The 14,020-nt window shown below is 41.2% G+C and overlaps 1 protein-coding gene across 1 annotated transcript; it reads left to right on the plus strand.

The window, feature by feature from the left end:
• The first annotated feature begins 1,850 nt into the window (after positions 1-1,850).
• On the plus strand, positions 1,851-13,267 carry RPF2 (ribosome production factor 2 homolog). Its single transcript, XM_032101487.1, has 10 exons — positions 1,851-1,956; positions 3,097-3,229; positions 4,027-4,064; positions 4,665-4,704; positions 6,535-6,616; positions 6,705-6,781; positions 7,103-7,202; positions 11,367-11,469; positions 12,421-12,565; positions 12,875-13,267. Exons 1-10 carry the CDS (start codon positions 1,934-1,936, stop codon positions 13,052-13,054), a joined length of 921 nt encoding a protein of 306 aa, XP_031957378.1. The 5' UTR covers positions 1,851-1,933; the 3' UTR covers positions 13,055-13,267.
• Positions 13,268-14,020: the final 753 nt, after the last annotated feature.

Raw genomic sequence — 14,020 nt, forward strand, 5'->3', positions numbered from 1 at the left:
GCTTTTATTGACTGAATAGTCATCAGATTGCTTAGTTTAGATTCTCTCTAGTGTCCTTTTTCTCCTTGATGGAGTTTAGAAATCTTTCATGTGAGAAGGGACTTTAGGAGGTCTCTCATCTAGCTTTCTCTATAAAATAGGGTCAACACTGAATTCAGGGCAAGTTGCTCAGAGCTTTGTCCACTCAAGTCTTGAAAACCCCTGCAAACTTGTCAGCAAGTGAAATCGCAGTCTTGAAGAGGCATCTGTCACTCTCCTTCCCCCATTTTCTGTATAATATAATGTGTGTTATACAAAAGGAAGTGTGATCAACACCTTTTTCTTTTTCCTCACAGTAACTTTTTGGCTCTAATCTTCCTCTGTGGTATTTTTCTGAAGGGTTTTTTACTTAAGATCCTGTACCTATGCATCAGTGGTTCCCAGATTAGTCCATGTGACCACATAGTGGTGCCTAGCTAGTCTGTGGGTTGATTCTGCTACATCATTTATACTGCCACACACTGTTCTATATCACAGTTGAGTGTGTGGTGCACTTGGGATAACATTTTTAAAAGAATAACAGTTTTTAAACATTAAACATTTTCTTCCAGACCCTTCTTCTTTCGTACCTTTCTCTGCCTCCCTCAAAACAATGTAACTGCAACAATGCTGTGAGGAACACCTAATTAATCCCAGCATAATTATGTAATACTTTAATTAGTAATGATCAGAGGAGAAGCTCACCCCCAGCATTGTTCACAGCACAGGATCAGTAAAGAGAAGTCATTAAAACTGCAATAGTTTCAAACCATCAATCCCATTATTCTCCTTTTTTTTCTGTGTAGAAGCAACTTGAATCCTAGAGGAAAGGGAGGCAGGGAGAGGAAGAAGAGGGAACGCGTCCTGTGTGCCTCCAGCCTGGGTGGGGATCTTTTACACGGTAGTGTTGCATTTGAGGTTTCAGGGAGATCGCTCAGCCATCCCTCTGGATTTAACTGCAACCATGAAAGTTTGAAAACATCATCAGTCACACTTGATTTGTGTGGTGCTGAGAGATAGAGGACAATTATAAGTGGAATAACGATCCTGGGAATACGCATGCTCTTGTGTGCCGGAGGGAGTGTTTGCGGTGCACTTAGTGGCAGCTGAGCCTCCTGCAGAGAGGGCTGGGGGGCGGGAGGTCGAGCGCTCTTGCTACGGCTGCTTCAGCCACTGAGAACAGAGAGGTGCTCCAAGAGTTTGTTCTCTGTCAGAATGCAAACACAGCAACTCTCTCGTGTTTCCTTAACTGTTTGCTTAGCCTGTCACTACGTATGTGAGTTTTTTTCCTTACGTACAAGGAGTATTCCAGTGGAATTGGTTTCTGGCCTTCTCAGCCTTTTCTTTCAGAGCTACACTGAAACTGTTTCTTTGTTCTAGTTTATCTGGTAATCAGTATTATTTTTTGAAAACGTTTTATGTGTATCATAAACTATGAGTGCATTCATAATAATGTTGGGGGTTTTTAATATTTTAAATGTTATTTCTAATGGTCGAGCTTTTGTTTCTATTATTATTATTATCCTAACTTTTGCAACCATACAACCTCTGTGTGAAGAGCCTTTTTCTAATATCCAACCTAACCCTCCCCTGACAACAATTTCAGGGCATTCCCTCGGGTCCTGTCACTGGTCATCACAGAGAAGAGATCCGTGTCTGCCCCTCCTCTTCTCCTCACGAGGATATTGCAGACTGCAGTGAGGTCTCCCCTCAGTCTCCTCTGCTCCAGGCTGAACAGACCAAGTGCCCTCAGCCGCTCCCCGTACAGATTCCCCTCCAGACCCTTCGCCACGTGGGACGGGTGTGCGGAGCCGGCAGAGCGCCCCGCGCATGCGCCGTGCCCCCGCCCCGCTCTCCCGGCGGATGTGACGCCGCACGGCGGCTCCCGCACATCCTGCCGCACGTGAGGGCAGCGATGGATGCGCTGGACCGGGTCGTGTGAGTGAACCGGGGGGACCCCCGCACTGGGAAACGGGAGCGGGCGGTGGCCCGCGCGGGGCTGCGGTGGGGGGAGCCAGCAGAGAGAAAAGCCTTATGGAAAACGCGCTGGACAGAGGAAACCGAGCGCTGCCGTCTTTTTAGTGGTGGCCAAACAGCCCTTACTCAATTGGTAGCTTAAAAGAACCGCGGTGACAAGCTGGTGTTGAATTTGTTTGTTTCCGTATACCTGAGAGAATTCTTTTCATCTCTGAAGTTTCAGTGATGCCCATCACATGCACATCTGCATGGGGAGCAATTGCCATGAACTAAAACACAAGAAGTCCCACCTCAACCTGAGGAAGAACTTCTTTACATGGAGGGTGGCAGGGCACTGGTACAGGCTGCCCAGGGAGACCGTGGAGTCTCCCTCACTGGAGACAATCTAAACTCACCTGGACACGTTCCTGTGTCACCTGCTCCAGGTGACCCTGCCTTGGCAGGGGGATTGGGCTCGGTGATCTCCAGAGGTCTCTTCCAACCGTGACAATTCTGTTGGGGGGGAACGGGTGTGGTTGTTTGTTTTAAAGAAGAAATTAAAATTAATGCTTTATTCAGATGGTAATCTAGTGGAGAAGTGTGATTCTTAAGCCATGTAGCCACCGATGTGTATAAGGTGTGTGCCCCTGTGAAGGCTGGGGTATTTCACCTGGATAGTGCCCAGTGCTGCTTGCTGGTTCCTGACAACAGATGTGCCATACTTGTGCTTTTATTTTGGGTGCCATTGATGGTCTTTGAGTAACTTTGTTTTCTTCTCAAAAGCAAGTTTCTGGCTTGTGGAGGGAGCTGGTGTGAGGCGAAGCCTTCAGCCTGTCAGTAGGCTGGGAATTCTAGTGTAGCTTGAGCTCTAAATTAGCAGAAACTGAAAAGCACAAGACTGTAAAATCACCTCTGTTAATTTGGGGGGACAGAGAGGAAGAGGAGTGGCAGTAAAACACATTCACCTGAGGCATTGGTTGTAATTCTGCAGGTTGGGATTAAGTCATTGAAATAAATTACTTGAACACAGTTTGTTCCAATTCTTGTTTGGTTTCACTGTTTCCTGCAGTGTCAGGTTTTGTTACGTATATTAAGTTTTTAACTATTAATTTATTGTTACAGAAAGCCTAAAACTAAGAGAGCAAAAAGATTTCTTGAGAAGAGAGAACCCAAGCTAAATGAAAATACAAAAAATGCTATGCTCATAAAAGGAGGAAATGCAAACTTAACAGTGACCGAGGTGCTTAAAGACATTGTAAGTTGTTGGACATAGCATGCAACCTTCCTCTCTCTTTCTTACAGTTTGCTGTCTCTGCTGCACTACCTGTATTTTCATACTCTCCCTGTACCTCAAATCTCAGACTGACCAGTACTCCAAAGGTGTCGTTACCTACTTCTTAATGGAGATTATTTTCTTCCAGTTTCTTCTTTGCCAGAAGTTTTGAGCTTCCTCTCTTCATTTTTTCCACAATTGTCCAGTATGTAAGGTGAAGTGTTGCTAAGTCCATTTGAAAACAAGAGGATTAGGTACAGAACTGGGACTGTATCACACAGCTAAGTCATATCCCAGAATCCTGTTAACTGACTGTATTGATAGGGAGGCTTCAGCCTCTCCTAAAATGTTAAACTACCAATCATGTCTCCTAACTCCATAGCTTAAAATATTATAGCTGTTCCTACACTCCTTTTTCTCTTTGCTTTGTTGTTTTCCTATTACTTTATGCCTCTATTGATCAAATTGTTGTTCTCTCCCTGTTTTTCCTTATGCCCCTTAGAAGCAGAGGGATTGCATTACGTGGCTTTGATTTCAGCTATTTCTCAGTTATTTTGTTATTTCTTAGTTTCTACAAATAATTCCTTGTGCAATTAATTTGGAAACAAGATTGTCACCTGCTGGAAGGGTATTACTGTGAGCAGGCCTTTTGAGGTACCTTCTTCTAGCCTGATCTGCACAGTTACTGTTTCATGTGATCCTGTAAACTATTGGGTTATAGAAACAACAGTGCTGTGCATGTCTTAGAGATGACATGTGTTAAACTTTGTGTTTTGCAGTATGCTGTGAAGAAACCTTTTGCTGTACTGTATAAAAGGTAAGTGGTCTCACTTTGACATCTTTGACTCTTCTGACAGACAGACAGCTTTTGGTAATTTCAGAGCATGAATAGAGATGCTGGCTACCATGGGGGCTTGAACAATGACCAGGGTGCAGAAGATGACTGACTGATTATAATTTCCAGTAGGCTGGAAACAAGCTATGTGTGATCAGCATCAGTGCTGAGCCCTGTTCTGTGGCAGGTGGTACAGAGCAGGCTTCAGGTCTAAGTCTTGCTCAAAATGGGAACCCAGTGTCTGTATGAATGTAGTGCAGAGACAGTTGTAGTAGCTAAATTTAACACTGAATGAACAGGCAAAGGCAGTTGTTCATGGTGTGTCACCAGTACTGGTGTTCTGGAAGTCAGGCCCCAGAAGACAGGAAATATGGAGGAAAGTACTTAAAATGGCAATGGTGACACTAAGGCATTCCTGGCAGTATTAATATGACTTGTGGTTTGAACTCAAACTGAGCTTCTACTGCTGGAGTTTCTGGTGGAATGCAGAACTTTTTATTATCAGAGAACTAATTAGAAGTGGCTATCTTGGGCCTGTTTTGGTTTTTTTTATTTTAACTTGTTTTTTTCCCCTCCTCTCAGGAAAAATATTACCAGGCCTTTTGAGGACCAAACATCATTGGTAAGTATAAACAGTGTTTTCTCTTATGACAATTTTGAGCAGGCTAGCCTTGTGTGCCAAAAGATGAACCATCAGGGAAGAAGAATAGCCTGTCTGATCAGAGCTTTGGCTGGAACTCAGGGATAAAAAGAGAGTATATTGCCCTTGGAAGTGCCAGGCTACTCAGAAGGACCACAAAGATATTGTGAGGGTATGCAGGGAGAAAATTAGAAGGGCCTGAGCCCAACTAGAATTTAATCTGGTTACTGCCATAAAAGACAATACAAAATGTTCTAACAATTACATCACCAACAAAATGAGGACTAAGGAGAATCTCCATCCTTGACTTAATGCAGAGGGAAACACAGGGACAAAGGATGAGGAAAAGGCTGAGGTACTTAATACCTTCTTTGCCTCAGTCTGCAATAGCAACACCAGTTGCTCTCTGGGTACCCAGACCCCTGAGGTGGAAAAGAGGGACAGGGAGCAGAATGAAGCCTCCATAATCCAGGAAGAAATGGTTGGTGACCTGCTACACCACTTAGACACACATGTCTATGGGGCTGCATGGGATCCATCAAGGGTGCTTAGGGACCGAGTGGAAAAGCTCACCAAGCCCCTTTCAGTCATTTAGCAGTCCTGGTTAACTGGCTAGAGGCATTTTTTAAAAGGGCAGTTTTGCAATGTATGTGTTGTTGCAGTATATGCAGGGCAGATTTGAGGCATTTGAGTTTTTTGCATCTTTTTAATAAAATACACAGCTATTGGAGAGTATACAGATATCAACACACAGTGATTAACAGCTGTGTGAGCACATGGTTCAAGGGGAGTCCCCTCTGGCCTGTTTTTGGCCTGTCTAGAGTCAGCATTTCTCAGCGATCTGGTGGCAGAACTTGGTGCTGAGCTGTGTGATTTGTACGTGCAATTAACCCAGCCTCTCCAGGTGTCTCTGACCTCCCAGAGGGGCAGAGCTGCAATGTCCTCTCTGAGCTGCTGCTGTTGCAGGGGTGGGAGGTGAAGTATCCTTCTGTGCTTCACAACTGCCAAGTTCATACTTGGTACAAGGTACGTACTTGTGGGAAGCACTGGATAAGTTGTGTGTGTGTGTATATCACTGAACCACTGTTGATACACAAGATGAGGAGCTGCCCTGGGAGGCAGAAGTGCATAAAAGGACTTTGGAGCTGGACATCTTTAGAAAGAACTGCTGTCATGTTGACTCTGGATACAATAGGTTCTCTAATCTATTCCTCCTGGAGAAAAGATCTCTGTGATAGTCACCACTGGCTTGGTTTTAAGTAGCATCTTAGTCTTAAATAATAAATTGACATGAAGTTGCTGTGTAGTGGGACTCCTGTGCCAAGTGCAGATGTTGTTAGACTTGCTGTTGAGGGAATTAACTGGTTGCTCAGAAGCTGTCAGGCAAAGCTAATATGCTGCATGAAGCTTATTTGGGAAACTACAATGAGGCATTGCAGCAGCAGCCAGCTTGCAAATACTTACTTGTCAGGCAAGGAGAAGTGGTTGGAAGTATCTTGTGTAAAAGCAAATAATGAGGAATTATAAAAAAGAGTGTTATAGATAAAATGGCAAGAAAAAATTACCTGACTTGACTTTTAAGATGCAATAGGAAATAAAAAAAGAAATTATTTGAGTCTTGAATCCAGCTGTCAGTTTTAGCGTTAAGTGCTGAAAAACACCCATGACATGCTCAAAACTCTTCTGGTAAGTGCAGTTGCTCTTCTCATTAAGCAGCTCCTAAACTCATGTGTTTGTGCCATATACCTTTGCAGAATATTTTAAATCCTGTGAACTGAAACTCATAAGTTTTATTCTTTTCCTCAATTGCAGGAATTCTTTTCCAAGAAATCAGATTGTTCTCTGTTTCTCTTTGGCTCTCATAACAAGAAGCGACCTAACAACCTGATAATAGGTAATAACTCTCACTTGGGTTTTTATTGGGATGATGGGGTGTTCAGTGAATATTTAAGTAGCTGGTTTTTCTTTTTTTGCTCTCACAGGTCGCATGTTTGACTACCACGTGCTAGACATGATTGAGCTGGGCGTTGAGAAGTTTGTTTCCCTAAAAGATATTAAGGTAAGGAATTGCTAATTCAGTATTTCAGCGACACCTAGTGGTGGATTTTTTGGTTGCAATTTTTTATGTGCCCTGAAGTGAATCCAGTTGTTTTTTAAAAAAGTGTTTCATGCAGTATATGAGGATGGTAGTTTCTGTTCTCCAGAATGTTAATTTTATGCTCTGCTTTTTAATTTAATTTCGTTGGTCTATTCTGTCCCTACTGATCACAGGTCACAGAAGTTTTTCATTCAGTGTTGAATGGCTGGCCACCTATCAAATCAAAAATATGTTCCCTAACACTGTCTGAATTTTTGTTATTTTAAAATTCTTATTCCACAGAACAGTAAATGTCCTGAAGGGACAAAACCTATGTTGATATTTGCTGGTGATGTGTTTGACGTGAATGAAGAATACAGAAGACTGAAGAGCCTTCTTATTGGTCAGTATTTTGATGATTTGGGCAGTAGGATTGCATAGATCTGTAGTAATATGATCTGTTGGGAAAAGCTAGTTTGTCAATAAATGTTTGCTTGTGTTCAGCACAGAAAGAAAACAAGAATTAGCACTTGTAGGTTTCATGTCACATTAAATTAAAGTTAACTAATCATGAGGACTATTAAAGGGAGGAAAAAAAACTGTCCTAAAAGACTCTGAAGATGAAACTTTATGTTCACTAGAATTCATTACTTTGATTGTGGGAAAACTGTCATTTTCCGAAAAGTCTTGGCCTTATAATTGTAGTGGGTCATCACTTTTCTAACCAAATAATGTTTTGAAGTATCTAAATTGAAATCAGTGGACTAAGTTCAGAAAGTGGGATATTTTTGCTTACAGAAAAGTCAAATCAGTATAATTCAGCTTCTGTTTTTGTAATGAAAGCTTTTTCTGTTGGAAATTCCACCAATTCTAACAAGTGTGCCGTTGCTTAGGATACTTGGAAAGAACAGGTGCAGTAAAAATCAGCTGTAGATAATAGTTGTGCCCTAACTTTAAGGCAGGCTTGGAGCTTAGGAAACAAACTGGCATGGAATTTTTTACTATCCTAAGGTTGGAGGCTCTGGAAGATAAAGCACATTGTAGCTTTTTCAGACACAGAAGTCTGAATACTGTGTCTCTTGACACTTAAGAATTGCATCTTGCTTGGTAGAATTAGATATAGAAAGTAGGGTGGTGTGTTTTTTCTTTTTAATAGTTGTCGTAAAAGTAGATTACTCCCTCTTTTTTTTTTTTCTTTTTTTTTTTTTTTTTCCCTAAACTGGTGAAATACTGAACCTGGCCCAATAAGAACAGTCTTGTTCTTTTGGTTCCATTCTTGGTTTTCTAGGTTTCTAGGCAAACGGGTAAATGACTGCTCTTTAGAAACAGACCCTAAAAATGAGAATTGTTTTCCTTAGTATTATTCCTTAAAGCAAGATGTTTCATCTGGAATGAGACTGAAAGGGAGCAGGAGAGGAGTAAATTTTCATCCTCTCAGTGCAGCTGACTGATTCTTGGGGATGGATGAAAGGGTGGTAACAGAGGTTATACATCTTTGAGGATGATTGAATATGAAGATAAGTGAGTTTTACTGCTGCATGTTTGTGTCACTGTCAATGAGTATTTACGCTGCAGGAAGCAGATGCCTTTTCTGGGGTGTATCTTGTTCAGGCATGTGCACAGTGATGGGAATCCAGATGTGCTTCTGCACCCCATGGTCAAACAGCTGAAATGGGAGACAGGCGTAGTAAGATAGTTGCCAAATAACTGAATAGTCCTTCCTATTTCTCTTGATGTTTGTCCTTTCTCCTCTCCTATTTATTAGCCATTAATGACTTGGCAGTCGAATGTACTCCACACCCAGTCTTCCTTCTTGAACATATGCCAAGTACTCCAGGTCTTAATTGTTCTGCCGACTTCTGTGAAATACCTAGATGCAAAACAATAGACAAAGAAAAAGGTTAAGGAGAATAAAAGCTTGAAGGTATCACTAACCAATTAAAATATTTTGGGTATTAATCTGACCTGCTTCAAAACTGCACTTAACTGATAAGGAAGAAGTGATTTGTTCCATTTCTGCAAAAGGTGGTACCTTTAAGCTGCTACTCTTGCTAAGAAAGATAGGAGAATGTCTTTATAACAACAGCTGCAAATATTTTGTTGCTGTACCAGTATTGTTGGGATCCCAGAGGGAATATTAGATAGCTGACAGCTTCTTGTTGCCAAAGTAGTGTGATGCCAGTGATGCCGAGGAACAACCAAGCTTTCATTGTCTTTTGTGATAGCAAAAGGGCTTATGCATGTTTGTACAATCATCTTACAGCAGTTTCTTTGTAAAACTAAGAGCAAAGGTGAATTATTGTCTTCATGGTAACCAAATGCTATAGTCTGGTTAAACTGTGAAGTGAAAGGATGCTGTTTAGGAGGAATAAATGACAGATGCATTTTCTTTGGAGACCTGAAAGACAAAGACATCCCATTTTTTCTCTTTTGGTTTTCATTGCCCTCTGATGTGGCAGTGTAGGAGTTCATTGATGATGTAAGTCTTGGAATGCAGTTAATGAAATGCTAATAACATTTAATGCCTGTATCTATAAGATGTTTCAATTCTTACAACACTGCCTGCTTGTTATTAGTTCAGTTACTGAACATCTATTTTAGCCTAAAAATGGCCAGGCACTATAGGGCTTGCTTATACACTTTCTAAAACGTTGGTTTGCAGGACATCTCTGCAATTTTAGATTGGCTGTCACCTTGGTCTTCAAACAGCCTTCCTCACACAGACTGCTTTTGAGTGTTTGAAAAGATTTGAGGGCTTTTTCTGGTCAGGAAAAGGGGATGGCTGGGAAATGTCTGGGATGCAGTTTGAACTGCACTCATCTAACCATAGCTGCATAGATTACAGCGTTACCAGCTTTTGGTTACGAATTGATACAGAAAGACTTACATTCCACCATCAATTAGCAATTTAATCTGGAAATAGAAAGGTCCTGAAAAGCTCTCTGTAGGAAAGAGTAAATTAGACGTTCTGGAAACATGTTTGAGGACAAGGGGGAGAGAGAACTAGGGATGGAAAGAAAGGAGAAAGCAAGTCTCTAGTCCAACCAAAGCAAGAGTTGTAAATTAAGAGTATGTTAAAAAAATTTCAACTCTCTGGGTATACTGAAGTGTAAGGTTTCTGCAGCTGTTCAGTGTTGCCAGGAAACAAATTCCTGACCACCTGCGTTTATTGGAAGAGATCATCCTGTGGGTAAAAAGATGTATGATGCCACAGGAAAATATGAAAGGAAGTGTTGCCAATAAAACCACTATGAATGTAAGCTTGTTTACCTGCAGAGAGCTAATTGAAGGGAAAAATATGCCACAGGCAAACAAAATGTTATATTTGCAACTTTTCCGCTAACTGCAAGTTAGACTCGAAAGGAGAAGAGAGTGTTTAATTGACCAAGGAAGTTTCCTGGGCTGACTCCAGCTGGTATTTGCCAGCAAAACTGTGTTTTGGATGTTACTCCAGTGCTGATTCTCTTGCAAAAAGGTAGCGAAGGAAAAGACAAGTAGCCAAGGGATCTGAAAACAGGACAGAGCGGGAAAGAGTGATGTGTTTTGCATCTGTTAACAGTTCTCCTATATTTCAGCATTGCCCTGTCATGTTTATTAGCACACCTTGTTCTCTTGGTCAAGGTCACATTCTTTCTCCACCCTCTGCGTGTGTTGGACAGATTGCTGTGCTCATTGCAGGCTCTCTGATTGCACAGTATATTTTCATAGCCTGATATAAGAACCTTGCGAGAGGTGGCTCATTTTGTATTTAACCTGTATTTCAGTGTTCTCTTTGCAAACTGAGCAAGTATTTGAAGTATCTTATTTTCACAGATGTGTTGCTTATTAATAGAGAAAACATTAGACATAATGACAAATATTGCTTTACCTAGAGGACAGAGGTGCCTTGTTGTGAGGGAGATATGAAAGAAATGATATATCGAAACTTTTTCCCAGAGAGAGAAAAACGTAGATAAGAGTAGACAAGGTGCAGTTTTGATCTGCTGTGTACTGGTTTTGATCCCTCTTTCTAGTCTTCCAAATCTGGCTATGATTAAGATTTAAGTATCAGGTTTGAATTATGTCTTTAAACAGATACCTGAGCAAATGGCTTCTCTGTACTGGTCTGTGTTTAGCTGAGCATTGGCTGGTCTAAACACCAAATAAGATAATTTTTTCCCCCTGATTTTAGAGATGAATATTTAAAAGCATAGACAATGCAATTATTCCAATTAGCTTAATAATGTTAAGTTACTGCTCTGAAGGTGTATTTGCTCTTTTTCATGCACTTACAGATAGGAAGTATATATATAGGTAGCTTGTATATTGCCACCAAATTATCTCTGGAAAGTCACTGTGTTCTTGTCAGGATTTCCACACACATTTGGATTCATCAGTGCATGCTAACACGTGCAATATTAAATTTCTGTCCTGTGTTTTGGCCAGGCTGCAGTTTTAAGTAGTGGCTATTTTGTGAGATTCGTATATCAAAATGGGCCCACATCACATCACCAGTTTGTTATAGGCATCTGTTGGTTTTATTTTCAGCCAAAAAACCTGGCATTTATTCATTGTAATACTCTCCCAGATTTCTTCAGAGGTCCCACTGTGCCCAATATTCGTCTGGCTGGTTTAGAGTATGTTCTGCATTTCACAGCTGTAGATGGGAAAATTTACATGAGAAGCTACAAGTGAGTATGTGTTTTATCTATTTGTTTGGGTTTTGGTACACTCGTCAACTTCAATCTGTAATTGTGAAATTGCACTGGCTTGAGCTGCATTTAGAACATGCAATGTGTAGAGGTGCTCCAGCATAACTTGTACAGCAGGAGAACACTTGAGCCCTAAGTCTGCTGCCTCCTTCCTTGTTGAGCTCCTCCTGGCTCAGGATTGCTCTTCCATATGGCTAGATTAGTAAGGTGGTGTGAATTAACTTAGTGAATTCTGGGTACTGTCATAGACTTCATGGACTTAGTCTGTTCTCAGGCTGATTTCTAGGATTCTCCTCACTTAGGTGTTTGTCAGGGAATAACAGGGGGTAGGCTGCAGACAGAGACGCACAAGGAAAACCAGGAAAAGGCAGGATAAGGCAATCTTTCTTGTTGCATTGGTGTTTACCCTTACAGTTCACTCCCTGACTTAGGAGGCTGTGAACATTCGTAGCACACATAGTGTTCCATGTGATTTTGATTTCTCTTAATACAAAATCATTTAAATCAGCCTCACTCTTAAAAACAAAAAACCAAAATGCTTTCTCAGATAGTGCTCTGGTTATTTTGCTGTAAATTAAAGTGAGTATTTTTCATGCCTAATAATACCCAGAGTGCTATTTTGAATTTGAGAAGTGATATGGCTTTCAGGGTACTGAGGCTGAGTTTTAAAAGTGATACTGATTATACTGGTCTCATTTTAAAAAAATAATAAAGTACTTTTGCCAGGTCATATTTTGGATGTGTTCAAATTGTAATGGGACTGATTTATTATAAATTGTTATTGATAGATGCCTTTCCCAGTAATAGAGTTAGTGGTAGCAGTTGATTTAATAGTATTTTGAGCTGCAGGATTAAACCTATCCTTAAGGAAGATGGATACATCTTTAGCACAGGGGACAATGTTGATTTTGGTTGGTTTTCTCCTCCTAGAGTGCTTCTGAAGAAATCTGGCTGTAAAATACCCAGAATTGAACTGGAAGAGATGGGACCTTCATTAGATCTGGTTATGAGGAGGACACATTTAGCTTCAGATGACCTTTATAAGCTGTCTTTGAAACAGCCGAAAGGCCTGAAGGTATGTAGCTTGGAAAGGGCATTGCTTTCAGATCTATCTGTGAAGAGGAGCAAAGACTGAAGTGTTACTTGTTGTATATTTGACCAGAGCTTACTTTCATCGAGGCCAACTGACATTCCTGGGGCCACAGCACTTCTGTGGTGGTCAGCTGGCATCCAGACTCTCCCCTGGAAGCACATAAAACACCCAGCACAAATCTTAGTCTCTAAACTCCAGCCAATTGTATGAGGCCTTGCTTTTGGGTGCTTGATTCTCACCAGAGCTCCTGGGACTGTACTCAGAAATACTGACATTGTTCTTTTCTTGCAGCCTAAGAAGAAAAAGAATATCTCCCACGATGTGTTTGGTACAACTTATGGTCGAATCCACATGCAGAGGCAAGATCTTAGTAAACTGCAGACACGGAAAATGAAAGGCTTAAAAAAGAGGCCAGCAGAGAAGTCAGCTGAAGATGGTGGGCCTACTCCCAAAAAGTCAAAGTCCGCTTGATAGTCTGGGACAGCTTTGAAAACTCTTTGTACTTTCAAATTTAGAATATATGTTGTAATATAAATTGTCAGACATAAAAGATTGAGCTGCTGTTAGCTTTAGTTTTGTAACAAAAATCTTTTTAATCATTTGTCATTTTAAAGGGAACATTGGGGTATTGAGCTTTAACATGGAACTTGGTTATTTAAAATAAAATACATGCTATAACCAATACTCCAAAGCTGAGTATTTGTTTCTTGGTATAAGCAATATAGGGGAGTCAAACAGGTGACTCATTTCCTGGACAGTTTCAGAGAGTGGATTGGAAGAGACTTTAAGATTGTCTGGTTCCAACCCCCTTGCCATGAGGAGGGACACCTTGTACTAGACCAGGCTGCTCAAGGCCCCATCCAACCTGAGCTTGAACACTTCCAGGGATGGGGCATCCCCAGCTTCTCTGGGCAACCCGTTCCAGTGCCTCACCACCCACACAGGGAACAATTTTTTCCTAATATCCCCCATGCTTTGTGCTTTTAACATAGAGGCATTTAAATTGCATCTCCAATGAAGTGGCTTGCTGGTGGGAGAGGCTGAAATTCCTCTGTGCTGCCCTTCAGGTTCTCTCCTGTTGACCTGCAATCCCTGTCCAGGCTTTGAGCATCTCTTGCTGTCATCAAACTGGTCGGAGTGGGATGGATTGAGCTTCCCTTCCCCCAGAAACTTTAGTTTTATTGCTGTTATGTTTGAGCCCTTGATCAGTCAGTTCTTAAAAATTCTGTGCAGGACCAGAGCAGTGAATGCACATAATATGCACAACTTCTCTGTTCATTTATTGTTTATGTATTTCAGATTTTGCACAACTGCAACACTCAATAAACTTTAAACCATTTTCTAAGGTGTGAACTCAATACATGTGTGATGGCCAGGCTTTGCTTTTGACTATTGCACCAGGCCCTGCTTGGCACTGGCAGAATTGGGAGTGCTTAA

The sequence above is a fragment of the Corvus moneduloides genome, chromosome 3, assembly GCF_009650955.1.
Source record: "Corvus moneduloides isolate bCorMon1 chromosome 3, bCorMon1.pri, whole genome shotgun sequence".
NCBI classification, from domain to species: domain Eukaryota; kingdom Metazoa; phylum Chordata; class Aves; order Passeriformes; family Corvidae; genus Corvus; species Corvus moneduloides.

What these genes read in the sequence shown, in the direction of transcription:
- RPF2 (XM_032101487.1), top strand. Translation starts at nt 1,934, where the DNA reads ATGGATGCGCTGGACCGGGTCGT. An exon ending in GATGCGCTGGACCGGGTCGT is followed by an intron (nt 1,957 to 3,096) that starts GTGAGTGAACCG and finishes TTATTGTTACAG; the next exon opens with AAAGCCTAAAACTAAGAGAG. An exon ending in TTGAGGACCAAACATCATTG is followed by an intron (nt 4,705 to 6,534) that starts GTAAGTATAAAC and finishes CCTCAATTGCAG; the next exon opens with GAATTCTTTTCCAAGAAATC.